At 40.1% G+C, this 14,330-nt stretch overlaps 1 protein-coding gene across 8 annotated transcripts in view; it reads right to left on the bottom strand.

The window, feature by feature from the left end:
- The window catches only part of YAP1 (Yes1 associated transcriptional regulator), a 134,419-nt gene that overhangs the window by 31,005 nt on the left and 89,084 nt on the right, over positions 1-14,330 (bottom strand). For 2 of the 8 annotated variants that reach the window (XM_067567846.1, XM_067567813.1), the window contains 2 exons: positions 3,646-3,827; positions 1,409-1,456 (listed from right to left, as the gene is read on the bottom strand). In XM_067567846.1, the coding sequence (XP_067423947.1) occupies positions 1,409-1,456; positions 3,646-3,827 (230 nt within the window). Of the gene's footprint in view, positions 1-1,408; positions 1,457-3,633; positions 3,828-14,330 lie in introns of all 8 variants that reach the window. The other 6 variants (XM_067567837.1, XM_067567805.1, XM_067567862.1 and 3 more) reach the window with 3 other exon arrangements.

The raw sequence follows: 14,330 nt of genomic DNA on the forward strand, positions 1-14,330 counted from the left end.
TTATATTCTAGACCTCATAAATGCACACCATAGAAGGTCCCTCTGATTTCTGTGGCATTTTGTCATGGTCAACTAGAAATCCAAAAGTAGTTTAAAAAACTGACATTTTTACTGAGTTAATTATGAAAATACTCAATATTATATTTTCTGCATTATTTTGGTATTTATACTGTCCCCACATTTTTCAATTTGCTGCATATTTTTGTATCTGCAACAGATTTTGTGGGAAAAGAAGAGAAGATGGAAGTTCTGATAGTTGGGTGCAGATAAGGTGGGGCTTCTGTACATGGGAAGATATGGAAGGCAGTCTGGAGTTTTAGGGGGAAAAAAGCAGCTCCTGTTTATCATCGCTTTGTGAGAAAGTATGTAGGTGACTTGAATTTTGTGCTAACTGGAAAGGACTTGAATTATGCCCTCATCCTGCAAACCTTAACAGTCAGTTGTTCCATTCTTCACCACTGCATCCCACAGTGATTGATAAGCGCGTTAGCTGTCTCTCTCCTAAAATTATCAGTGAGTATATTATCAGTGGGTATATTAACAATAATCATAGACTGCAAGTTCCTAGGACAAGTCAATCCTAAGAGCACATCTAGGGAAAACCACCTTTTCAATAACATATTAAATTTCTTTCAATTCCCTATGGTTTGAAAGGAATTCACATTCAACTATTTATGCTTTCAGAATCCTATTACTCCTTAAATTCTGGTCACTTCTCTTGCACTGATATTTTGTTGTTTGTTTTATTTTTGATGTACGATATATATAAGTGTTGGTTTAATTGCAGAATTTAAAATACTAAATTCTGATTTCCATATTGCATATTATCTGATTCCAGCAACTATTTTGGCAGTTTAATTTATTCTGACTGATCCTGTTATATATATGTGGGTTGTTTTTTTGTTGTTGTTGTTTTTTTTTTTTTTAAAAGAAACTCCTGTGAATATTCTGGGTGATCTTTCATTCAAAGAAATAATTTATAGGGTATCCATCTCAAGATAATGTTTGTTTTAGACAAACACTGTGCTGATCAGAACACACTGCATGTCCGAACAGTATTTAAAAACCACTAGCTACTATATTACATTTAATAGGAGTCTTTCATGTCTATTCTGATGGGATGAGAATTGGAATTGCAATATCATCAAGAATGAAAAACATGAGAAAGTTCTTTGCAATGCAAAAAGTGTAACAAATTCTACATTTGCTTTGAAATACTGAAATAATGATGAAGTAACAAAGCACTCAACATCGATGTTAGGGTCATAACTAAAGCAGTGGCTTAAAAAGGTGTGTTGCAGAGTTAGCTGTTATTCAGGATGGCTTCATGTAGAACAATTTCCTCAGCTAGCCTAATTTAATACTTTAATTGTTTCTTATTATGCTGAATCATCAGTGAAGAGCCTACCTGACGTTTTGGAGAATTTGCTGTGCTGGGATTGATATTCCGCAATGCCTAAGAGTAAAAAATAAGACGGATAAAAATTACTTTAAGCTGCATAATTTGGCTGTGCAGGCTGACTTACAAACACCATCTTGTAATATCAAGTTCCCAAGGCAGCCCAAGATGAGACAGAGTAAGGGAGTTAAGAGTCGATGAAAATCGCTTCACAATGACACAAAACTCAAATGTTTACTGAGCACATGAACATGACAGAAAAGCTTAAATGGCCAGGGAGAACATGGAGGCAATTGACGGTCTCCTGATCCAAAATTAGTCAGATTTTTCAAGGAAAGCTGAGGTGGGAAAATTAGAAGGCCTATTTAGAAGCATGTTAGCATAAAGTAGGCATTTGCTGGAGGATTAATAGCGAAGCAGGAACGGCAGAGGACTGGGTGCTTAAGCAGAAAGAGTCTTGATGCTATCTTATTTAGGCACTGTTACCTAAAGCACCTTAAAAAGAAGTACTGAATTTTAAAGATGACCCAACTTATATCAAGAGATGCTAAAGATTCCTACAAACAGGCCATGGTTCCAGAAGGGACAATAGGAGTCAGACTCCAGGTCAAAGACAGAATACCACAGGTGATGAAGAAAAAAGAAGAGGGCATGAAGATATTATCCTTTCCTGATATAAGGCCCATCACCAAAGTGGAAAAAGAAGAGGATAAAACTTTAAAAGTTTATCTCATAGAAATGGCTAGGGTGTCAGTGCCCCCAACAGTGCCACAAAACTGAGGATAAGCTAAATTTCTGAGACAACACGATAACCAGCCTTCTACCAAAAATCCAGAAAGAAAATTGTTAACAGAACTTTTAAAGTGGCGATTGTGGAAACAGACCTCATGGTCTGGTTGGGTTTTCTCTCCTAGGGTTACTCAGTCGCAAAACTAAGACAAAGCCCATAATCTTCAACTGAATCTGGGTAAATTGTTAAATTAAAAGCTAGTTAAAACAGACTCAGCGTAAAAAAGCAACATGTTAAATGCTCCATTAAGCATGTTTGCTTATAAGTAAATACTTACACTGTTGAGATTACTTCCTTATTATGACAACGTAAGCAATGCTTCACATATGTATTTTTTCCTCACATTTTCTTTCCTGTAACTCATTTAAAGAAGCTACTTTTAGTGGGTTTTGTGTTTAGCTAGTGTATCAATATATTTTATCCACTTCTAAGTGGATATTTGATGTACCCTTACTCAATTTTGAAAGCTGGCTTAATTATATTATTGTGCACGATGTTTTCCTTTTGCTTTTACTGCATTTCTACTTATATTGCGGTTATCCTTTGAAAACACTGGGCTATTTAAATAGTGAACATTTCTACAGCACTTTCCATCTTCCAAATACTTTCAATCATTAATCTTCACAATACCCTGTGAGACAGTAAGTGAACGTTATTGCCATTTTACAAATGGAGAAACTCAGGTGGAAGGTTTAATTAGCTTGCCCAAAGCCACAAAGGGGTCAGAGTTGGGATTCAATATCCAGAGTTCCTGCCTCCCAGACCTCCCAATCTGATAAATAAACCTCAGTTCCCCAAATGACCAGTTTTTGTTACTAGAAAAGTTCTACAGGGAATGGTGTAACATTTAAGCACCAGGTTTGAAATATCTAGACACAAGAGAACCACAGGTTCCAAACTCAGCAAAGGCTATTCAGTTGTTCCGTCTGTACTTCACTCGTAAGTGGATGAATTTCAGTAATGACCTGATTCCTCTATGTAAACCATGTAACTTGAAAAACACTTTCGTATCCTTTGGATGGCAATGTGATTTAAAATAATGCTTTAAAAAAAAAAGTTATTGTGAAAAGGGTTTTCCTTACAATGAAGGACAAAGCAGATGTAGGGATCCAGCCTCTCTGCCTCCTATGAGTCTGAGCTCTTTGGAGGTGAAAAATATTCTCAGAGAATTCTCCAATAAGATAATTTCTCTGTGGTGCGCTCTTGCTTGTACCACACTAATGACACTTCAACTAGTGAAGATGTTTGCTCTTTGGGAATTTTGCTGAGGAAGTCTAGAGCTTCTGCTACTGAGGTGACATCCTAATGAATGCAGCCCAATCCTCTCTTTGGAGCTTAAGACTTTATGCAGTCACTGGCGCTTTATACTCGCTGGAACTGCCAAGTAAGTGCAACAACAAAAACATACCCAAAAAAAAAAATATAGTGGAAGTCTGTGTCTAACCTGTGGCCTCACCTGCCGAAGCAGTTCTTGGTGTTTCAGTCGTAGCCTTTCTTTCTCCATTTGCAGCTGTTGCAGTCTCATTTGTTGTTGCTGATTAGAGCTGCCCCCGCCCATCACTCCACCTTGAGGACTCTGAGGAGCCAGTGGGGGTGGTTGTTTCACTGGAGCGCTTTGGCTGATTCGCTGGTTCATAGCTATGGAGCCAAAACAGCACAACACACATTTTACAAGGACATTCAAACATTCAGGCAAGGAAAGAAACACGCTGAAAGTAATTTTACAGAACTGATAACCCATTGCATTACGAACCATATACCTGTATTGATTTCCCACACAATGTGAGATAGAAATCCAAGACAGTCAGATACTATTGTTGTGGGATCAGAGCAGCATGCTTAAATTTGTAAGAATGTGCATGCTCCACTTGCACACACTTTTTGAAAATGTGGATCTATGTTTAAAGCTGATACAAAACAACAACTGTTAGCAATCAAAACATTAAGTTAAAATTTGACTGATCTCACCTCCATTTTTTATAGTAGTTTGTTCTCATTGTTAGGATACATCGGGCACATTTTACTTACGTTACGTAGATGTAACAAGCTCACTATTGCTATCACAAAAGCCTAAATATTCAAACGACAGATCTCTGAGCTCTGTAGACAAGCAGGATCTTGAAAGGTTAGAGGCTAAGATTTCTCTGCTTCAGAATTAGGCAGGTGTTGCCGAGACTCTGGATGTGATGGGCAAACTTTGTATCTGTCTTTGAAACCACCCACTGTGAAGTGTTTAGTCTACTCCCAAAGTGCGAGTAGCTTGGGCTAGCCTCCTATGACTTCTTTCTTCTCTGTCAGAGAGACCCTAACGGAGTTTTGGGCATTTGCTTTTCTGCCCTTCTGGGCCCTCTAACGTGGGGAAATAATGATTCCATCATCCTTCCTGTACAATATGGAGATTGGGTCATTGGGATGATTAGTAAGTAGGCATGGATTTTGCTGTCTCTCCCCACACAAACATGCTGATAATTCTCAATTCTGTGTCTCCATTTTACCTCAGAAAGACAGTATGACTGAGCACCTTCCACAGTCTCTGGTAGTACATGGGGTGTGGATCAGAGGGACCTGATGAAGATCAATTCAGGTTAGACTGACATGATGATGGTAGGTGGGGAGAAGCAACCAAAGGATAATGGCAAAGATTATACTGGCCCTTCTAACTGAGGCCATGTTTGTCAATAGAGTTCATGATTTCGGGGGTGGTTTTTATCAGATGGCAGCTGATATCACACAGCAGCAGTGTCCATAGCTCTCACCGCATTTATTCAGGTAGTTACAAACTTCTCTCTCAGATGCAGACCATGCAACTGTAATTCACACCTTTATCATTTCAAATTTAGACTGCTGCAATACACTATTACATGGAGCAGCTTAAAATCAACCTGGAAAGTAAAGCTGACACACAAGGAAGCTACCTATTGTAAAGATGGGCATCTTTCCATGAACACATGATACCAGTGCTCCATGATCTTCACTGATGCTTTTTCCCCCCCTCTCCTCTGACTGGAGGGGTACAGGTTGCATATTCAAAAGGGGGGGAAAAAAGGTATTTTCTTACATAGCGTTAGGCATCATGAAGTAAAATCCTAGTGAAGACAAGGCAGTTTATTGTTTTTACATCTTAGCAGGTTAAATTGAACCACAGGCCCTCCATTAATGCTTACCTTTATCTGCTAATGTGTTAACATTAAAATTACATTGTCTTCACTAGGATTTTACCTCATTTTAGTTAACATGTTAGCTAACAAACACACTTTTTTTTTCCTTAATGAAGACAAGGTTGAAGATGTTGTTTTTGATTTATAAAGCCTGACATAGCTTGGGACCTGCCTACTTAAAAGATCTGCCTCTTTCCCCATGAGATCCTGCCATGGCTGAGATCAACAGAGGTGCTCGAGCTGGAGTTTACTAAGTTGTTAGTGCCTAGAACATGCCGCAAACACATTTATCTGGGCAGGCATTTAGGGAAGGAGAGTGGTGGGGATTTTCTTTTATTGGGAAGCAAATTAGGGTTTATTGGAACAGAAGAAAGAGTTTGATTTTGGGTAACAGGCTGTTTTGGTGCAATGAAAAGCAAGCTTCTTTGTCTTCATTTGACTGAATTTTTAATCATTATCTAGTAGGATATCTAGAACTGGGGTTAGAGGTTTTGGGGTTGTTTTTTTTTGAAACAGGGGAAGCTACTAGTGATCTCATGTTTAGGTTGTTTAACAATTTCCCTTATAAAGGATTCTTGTGACACCCCCCCCTTTTTTTGGGGGGGGGGAGAAGCTCACAACCAGTGGAGGGGTGTGAAGCAGGCATTTGTTATGTGGCAGGGGGAGAACAGCCCTCACAGTAGGTGGAAGTACCTTTTTTTTGTCTGTGAAATAATATATAGATTTAACTGAGTTGTAATGTGTTAAAAATGGTCATTTCCTTAATTTCCAGTTCCCCCTTTAAATTCCCAGGACCCAGCAGCCCCATCCTCCATTCTAGAGACTCCACATGGGGCAGAAATCCCTCCCTTCCTGGAGTCGGAAAGAGAGAAAGCTGTTTCAGACTCCCCACAACCACCCTCTGGACCCAGCACATGGTCACTGTGCCAGTGACTCATTCTCCCTCCGGGAGATTGCATCCTTCTACTGCTAACTAATGTAGTTATCTAAAGTGCAAATGGTAGAAGTCTGTGCTGCAATGTTGAAGGTTCAGGGTAGAAATGAAGAATGATGGTGAGATTTTTACAGCTGAAACTTTACCATTGTCCTTTAAAATAAAGGTAGGAAATGACACCCCCAAAACTATGTTAAAAAAAATTAAGGTTGCAAAATCAAGTACTCAAAAGTTTAGAAGTGCCAGATGTTAAGTTGGTAGCCTATGATACAAACTTTAATTACAGGATCACAATACTTTTTTCCACAGAATTCCTGCTCATTCAGTTCACAGGTTGGCTGCACAAACTGGCCAAATTAAGATTCCATGGGCAACCAATCATAAATCTTGCATTTCCTAGCTTTCAAATGCTTGACTTTGCAATTTAAATAACCTCCTTTTAACGGTCTTTTTTGTATGCAATAGGTCTATGTTAAAATCCAAATTAAAAAACCCAAACATTTATTACTTTGCAGGTTTCCCTGCCCTCTAATATCTGAGTTTTCTCTCAGATGTAGTATCTTATTTTCTTATTCTGTATTTATTTCCTGAGTGTATTTGTAATGTTTCTAAATTCCTGGGCATTACTCTTGTCCTCACTGAGTTACATCTACCAATTTAATTTCATCTGCAAATTTAATTAACATGCTGTTTAGTCTCTTGCCCAGTTCATTAATGAATATGTTAAATAAGACTAGACATACACCAATCCCTGTGGGTATTCTCTAGAACACTTTCCACCAACTCATGGTATTTAATATTAACTTTTGTTCACAGCCCTTCATTCATGGTTTAAATTAACATGGCAATACCCACATATAAACCATATATAAACCAAATGTATAAACAAAATTTGGCCTGCCTAATTATATTTTTACACTTGTCTTGCCAAAGTTTATGTTCCTTTCTATTTTCCTCAATAGAATCTGACTTCCAGTTTTTTAAAGGATGCCTTTTTGCCTCTAGCTACTTCTTTTATTCTGTTGTTTAGCCTTGGTGACATTTTTGGGAGTCATCTTACTATTTTTTATAATTTGAGGTATACATTTAATTTGAGCCTCTATTACTGTTTTGTTTTTTAAAAGTTTCCATGCAGTTTGCAGGCATTTCACTCTTCTGACTGTTCCTTTACATTTCTGTTTAACTAGCTTCCTCATTTTTGTTTAGTTCCTCTTTCTGAAGTTGAATACTACTGTGTTGGGCTTCTTTGTTTCCCCCTCACAAGGATGTTAAATCTAAATATATTATAATCGCTATTAGTGAGTGGTTCAGCTATATTCACCTCTTGGACCAGATCCTGTGCTCCACTTAGGACTAAATCAAGAATTGCCTCTTCTCTTGTGGACTCCATCACCATCCTGGGTTAGGGGATCTGTAGTATATGCCTACTGCTGTCCTCTTACTATTCAAGCATGGATTTTTTATCCATAGAGATTCCATGGTACAGTTTGATCCATTTAAGATTTTTACTATATTTGACTCTATGCTTTCTTTCACATATAGAGCCACTCCCCCACCAGCACAGCCTACTCAGTCATTCCTATATATTTTATATCCTGGTATTTCAGTGTCCCATTGATTGTCATAATTCCACTATGTTTCTGTAATGCCTATTTTGTCGATATCCTCATTTAATACTTTCCCCAAATTTTCATTCTTTTCAACAGCAAAGAGGCTGTCAAAGTGGGTGTGGGACTGTTCTCCTGTATCCCAGAAAGTTTCACGTATGTACCTCTTTTTCCCTCAGCTGCTCCAGTTCAACTACTTTGGTCTCAAGAGCCTGTACTCAGTCTCTGAGGGCTATGAGCTCCTTGCACCGAATGCACACATACATCTACCTGCCTACAAGGCAGGAATTCATATATGCTGCAGTTGGTGCAATAAACTGGATAGCCCCCACTCCGTTGCCAAACTTCTGCCTGCATTATTCTTCCTCCTGTATCTTTTTTTTTTTTTTTTTTTTTGAGAGAGAGAGAGAGAGAGGTGTTTATCAGCCTAATTGAGAGAATGTTAGGTGTATCTCACTTTCTCGCTCCCTCTCTGAACACCCTCGCAAAACTTCTGTTTGCTGCTCCTGTTCACTAGCACCTCTAATTGCTTAGGAGCTGGCTTTTTAAACATCTGTTCTCTCTGAGTAGCCCCTCCCCCTTGTTAACGGATTCTTCAGGGATTAGGGATCAAAGACTCGTTAAAAAGCTCTCATCCTTGCCTAGCAAGCCACTAGGGTCAGCAGAGAGCCCCGCAAAGAGACCACACTATATAGTACAGTCAAGCAGCAAGCACACAAACAAACAAACTCACCCCAAAGGTAACACAGTTGCTACTCCTTCACCTGGATAACTCCCTTTTGAAACTCCCAGTTTGCTGTTCCTGTTCGCTAACTCACCCATAGCTGATCTGATTTGTGTGTGTGTCTTTCATCATTTTTCCATGAGAGTTCATTTGAGAGTGTAATTATTGTCTCATTTCACCCACATAGTTGTTATCAGGGTATCATGGTGTTTTGTGGGAGGTTGTTAATGTAGCAGAGTTTTTGGAGGAAGTTGGTCCCTTTTGTGTGGTGAGTGGTTTGAGGAGATTTCTATGAGTTCCTATATTTCTTAAGAGTGCCATGGCCAGATATGGTGGGTCTGCCTGGGTTCCATTGTTTGTGTATCTTAGGAAGCGTCCCTAGTGCGGGGAGTTGTGGGGTGATGAGGTTGTACAGTTTCTCTTGGAGTTGTTTGGGGAAGGATTTGATATCCTTTAATTCTTTACAGTAGCTGGTGCTAAACAAGCTGTCCCATCTTGTATTTATATGTGACACTCTGAATACAATTCCCAGATCTGAAGAGGAGCTTTGTGTAAACTTGAAAGCTTGTCTTTCTCACCAATAGAAGTTGGTTCAGTAAAAGACAATACCTCGCCCATCTTTTCTCTCTACCATCCTGGGACCAAGATGACTACAAGAACACTGCATACAAAATTGTTTCAGTACTCAGAGGTGCTGCTTATCTGAGACTGGAAAGTATACTCAAAGTTAGGTCAACGTCAGTCATCTTGCGTTGACTTATCTGTATATATGTCTACACTCAAATTTGTGTCCCACCACCATATGCGCCCGTTAGGGCAACACAGTAACACAACCTCCCCAAATGGCATCGAGCCATAGTCAATGTACAGTGGTTGATGCAGTGATAGTGTAGACAACTGTGTGACCTACGTCATCCCTAGCAGTCCTCCAGCAGCTGTCCCATAATGCTGGACAGTGACCGCTTTGGTCACAATTGTGAGTATCACTGCTCAGGGGTCACAGGGACTGGATGCCATACCCCCCATTTAAGATCCCCAGGGTATTTTTGAAATGCCTTTTCCTCATAGCCCAGCTTAGTAAGTACAACTAGAAGCTCTCCCTTGTTGTGTGCAACTGTCCGATGACCATGTACTAGACGCACTCCTGCCTGGAATAGACAGGAAGTATTAGATCTCATGGGCCTGTGGGCAGAAGAGGCTGTAACAAGCACAGCTATGGACTAGTTGTAGAAATGTGAATATCTACAAAAAGACTGCACAGGGGATGCAGGTTTATGACAAGGATCAGCAGCAAAGCTGCATGAAAGCAAAGAAACTGTGGCAGGCATACCACAAGGCTAGGAAGGTCAACAGTTGATCTGGTGCTGAGTCACAGACCTGCTGCTTTTACAATGAGCTGCATTCTATCCTTGGCAGAGGCCACACCGGGACCCCACAGTCCAGTGTGGATATCTTGGGGGAGCCAGAGGCAAAGTGCCAAAGCACTGAAAAGAAGGAAGAGGAGAGACATGTGGCAGGCGGGTCCAGCTATGCTACAAGCCAGGATCTTTTTGAGATTCCACTGCAGTTTAGACAGTCCCACCAGCCAAGCATGGATGAGCTCAATCCAAGGGAAGGACCCTCAGGTAAGCGCCTGCATGCATTTTTCCTTAAAACGTGAAGTGACAACTGGCTCAATCCCAAATTAGAAGTACACAGCTATCAACTGTTCATTGTTTTACTCATATGAAAAGAGGTGGAGGTACAACAAACAGAGGCAGAGTTGTCATCTGATTTTCATTCCCCTCTAAGGTTAGCTAGGGAGAGGGGGCATGCAGAACAGTTTGTTTATGTACATATGTACATCTCCCTTGTATCCTCCTGGGAGATCTCAGTGAAACTTTCACGGAGGTACTTGGTAATCCTCTCCCAAAGGTTTCTAGGGAGGGCTGCCTTACTTCCTACTAGACTAGCTTCCACAGTTTAGCAGGTACCATTGCAGTAAACAGGCTAGTGGCATACAGACCCATGCAGCTTTGGAATGCCAGCATCAGCTGTGTTTTCTGTACCCTTGTGACCCTCAGGAGTGAGATACCAGCTAAAATCACCCTCACCTGTGGAAACCAGTGCCACCGTCCTATACTCGTACTCATGGACACAGGCTGAATTTTATTGTTCGATGCAACCGAACAATCCCCCCCCTCATTTCCACTCGCTTGGCCCTGGATGGCCATATTCACCATGGCTGTGGCTGGACAGCTGTGCTGTGCAAAGGCACACCAAAGCTGATGTGTCAATTAGCATATTTTATTTAAAGCTCTTATGGGATTAAGAAAGGGAGTTCTGAAACTGATCGTATGCATTTTGTTGTGACTATAAATACAACGATAAATCTGTCTGCTTTATCTTTAACTGCTGCCATTGGGGCCTTGAGGGGTGCCCCCTGCCACGCACTGACTCTGATGAAAAGGAGAAAGAAGCAGACTAGGGAGGACATGTTCAGTGAGATCCTGCAAGCCAGGACTGTGAACTGAGGGCCTGGAGGTTGACTATAGCAAGACAGTCTGGAGAAGGAAAGAGTAGACAGAAGAAAAGCTCAGGAGTCTCAGAAGAAAAGGAGAGAGAGATGCACTGGGACACAATGGGGCTTCTCAGGCAGCAAACACAAATGCTGCAGGCTCTTGTCCACTTACAGGTTCAAGAGTCACAGGCTTGCCTCCCTTTGCAGTCAATGGAAAACTCAATTTAAGCAGCTCCCTACACCCCCCCAAAATTCCAGGTGGCATCATAAGCCACATTTCTACCCCTACAACTTCACACACCAGGGGACAGTAAGAAAAACCACAGTTTCATAAACAATTACGTGAGTGTGTCATGGTTGGTATATATTTGGCAGAAATGGACTGAAATGGAAAGGAATGCTTTCTACCATTCTACCTTTAAAGTTTTGTTCCATTAATTTATTTTATAAGTTTGCAATACTGCATTGGTTTTTTAATTATACATTATTTTGCAGTGTTTTTGATACACAATAAATTGTTATTTTTTGGAATAAATTTATCTTTATTAATTCATAACGCATACTGCAGCCTGCCAAGTGCTATTCAAAGCACATTACCTGTAACAGAACAGGACCAGAGAACCCATCAGTTCAGTTAAAAACTCACTGTACACTATATTACACTAAGCACCACATAATTCATACGTTCATTAAAAGAGTATGATATTCATAAGTGTACACCAAGCACTAGACAACTCCTAACCCCCCTTCCCCCTCCCCCCCAAAAAACCAAACAAACAAACTTCAGGACCAGGCAGAGCACTGTCAAGCACAGAACAGCACAGCACATTACCTTAGCTAACTGTTAAAGTGTCCTTTCAAGGCTTCCCTCAGCTACATAGCTCTGCACTGAGCTTTTCTAATAGACCTCCTGTCTGGCTATTTTAGGTCAGCTGACAGCTACTCCTCCTCCACCCTCTACCCCAGCAGCAACTTTTCCCCACTTTGCCTCACAGATATTATGCAGAATACAACAGGCAGCTATAGCCACTGGGACATTTTTCTTGCTCACATCTAACCTGGTTAGCAAACGTTGTCAATGTCCCTTCTGTCTGCTGAAAGAATGTTCAACTATCATTCTGCATCAGCTGAGGCGGTAGTGAATCATTCCTTGAAGAGGTGGCCAGTGTATGGCTTCATGAACCAGGAGAGCAAGATATAGGCTGGGCCCCCCAAGATCACGACTGGCATTTCAACACCACCAATGATAATTCTTTGGTTGGAAAAAAGTGACCCTGTCTTTGTAGCTTCCTAAACAGTTCTGTTGCTGTACTCTTTGGCAAGGTAGTCTTGGGCCAAAAGAGGGATGTGCATGCTGTCTATTGCACCATTGCCACAGTTAAAGAACCCCATAGCCTGCAAATCCATCCACAATGTCCTACAAATCACTTAATGTAAGTTTACATTGCAATGTCTACACTCCCACCTTGCAGGGTCCTAGAGCCCAGCACAAACATCTATACTGCAATTAAACAACCCTTTAGCCTGAGCCTCACAAGCCTGAGTCAACTGGCATGGGCCAGCTATGGGTTTTTAATTGCAGTGTAGACATACCTCTTAGTTACAGTGCTGCATAGCACAATAAGATTAATGGCCTTACACTCTTGCATGACAAGAGCCCCCACTGTGGATTTTCCAACTCCAAAATGATTTCCCAATGACTGGTAGCAATCTAGCATTGCAAAGTTTTACAAGTGGGATCGCCACTCACTTCTCAACTGTCAATGGAGCTCTCTCATTATGGTGTCCATTTATTGGAGGGCTGGCACGAGCTCAGCATACAGATCTAGGAATGCAGCCTTTCGCACCCGAAAGTTCTGCAGCCACTGCTCATCATCCCAAATATGCATTATGATATGATTCCACCAGTTAGTGTTTGTTTCTCGGGCCCAGAAGTGGCGCTCCACCAACTGCAGTTACTCTGAGAACGCCACCAAAAACCTTGAATAGTTTTTCACTGTCACTTAAAAATCGTTGTGTCTCCTGTTGCTGCAGTACTTCCTGCAGCTCTGTAAATACCCAGAGGATTGTTCCTTCTGTATTTGCAATGTTTGTGACAATTGTGCATAGCTGTGCAGGCTCCACACTTCTGTCAGAGAAGGCATGCGAAAGAGATAGGGATAGCATTATGGGATGGAGAAAGTTTTGGCATCATTTTAATTACGTTTAGAGTAATTTTAAGATAAGATTAAAATCTATCCACTGATATGTATAGTTCAAAAATCATAAATATTTTGTTTTCAAATGTAGCACGCCAGTTCAAAGGGTTCTAAACACCTGCATCAGAAATAGATCGGTTCTAAAGGTCTAAGAGTCAGACATTTAAACTACTGAGCCAGCAAAAACACAATTGTGATTGTGTGTTTAATCCAGAGACCTATTAGTAGGGCAGAAACTAAATACACATAAGATAAACATAGCATCAGATAGAAATTGTGCCAGTTTCCATTCTAGTTTTAAACAGACAATCCTCAGCCTCTGGGCTCAGCCTGAAACCCATAATTAATAGATACACATAGCAAAAGTACTCATATCATTATCATCATTTAACTTCATAAATCTTTTGAAACATCTTTACTGGATAAAGATATTTTCAGAAAATTTTATGACAAAAATTATACTCTATTTTAAATGTCATTAGCAGACAGACATTACTTTCTGAAATATTAAATACTCCACCCTGGTTACAGGTGATTTAGAATCAAGGCAATTTAAAATCACTTTATTAAAAACCAAAATACTGATTTTAATCGGGTTGAGCCTTTGTATAACTAATTTGTGCAATCATAATTTTAGATTAAAATTTATAATGAAGTAAGCCATAAAGGCTTTGTTAAAAATAATGCTACTGGTGGTAGGTAACTGCTATAGGAAAAAAACAATGTTGCAAGACCCTGATCCTGCAACCTCTTCAGTAGGTATGCAACTTTACTCACACTAATAGTTTCATAGACCTCAATGGGACTACTCATGTGCTCCAAGTGTTTGAAGCATTTTGGGGGTTACAACTATATTTTTTTAAAAAAAATTCTCTCAATGGAATAAAATCATTTGTCATTTCTAAAGAAAGCTGCTTCAAAGTTAACAATCAAAAGTTATTTAGACTTTCAATACATTAACAAAGTTATTGTGAACTTTATTTTATACAAAGATCTAAATGTTCAAAACTAGAAGCCTAA

Source organism: Emydura macquarii, unplaced genomic scaffold, assembly GCF_026122565.2.
Source record: "Emydura macquarii macquarii isolate MOO-44397 ecotype Brisbane River unplaced genomic scaffold, CSIRO-AGI_Emac_v2 contig_318, whole genome shotgun sequence".
NCBI lineage: Eukaryota > Metazoa > Chordata > Testudines > Chelidae > Emydura > Emydura macquarii.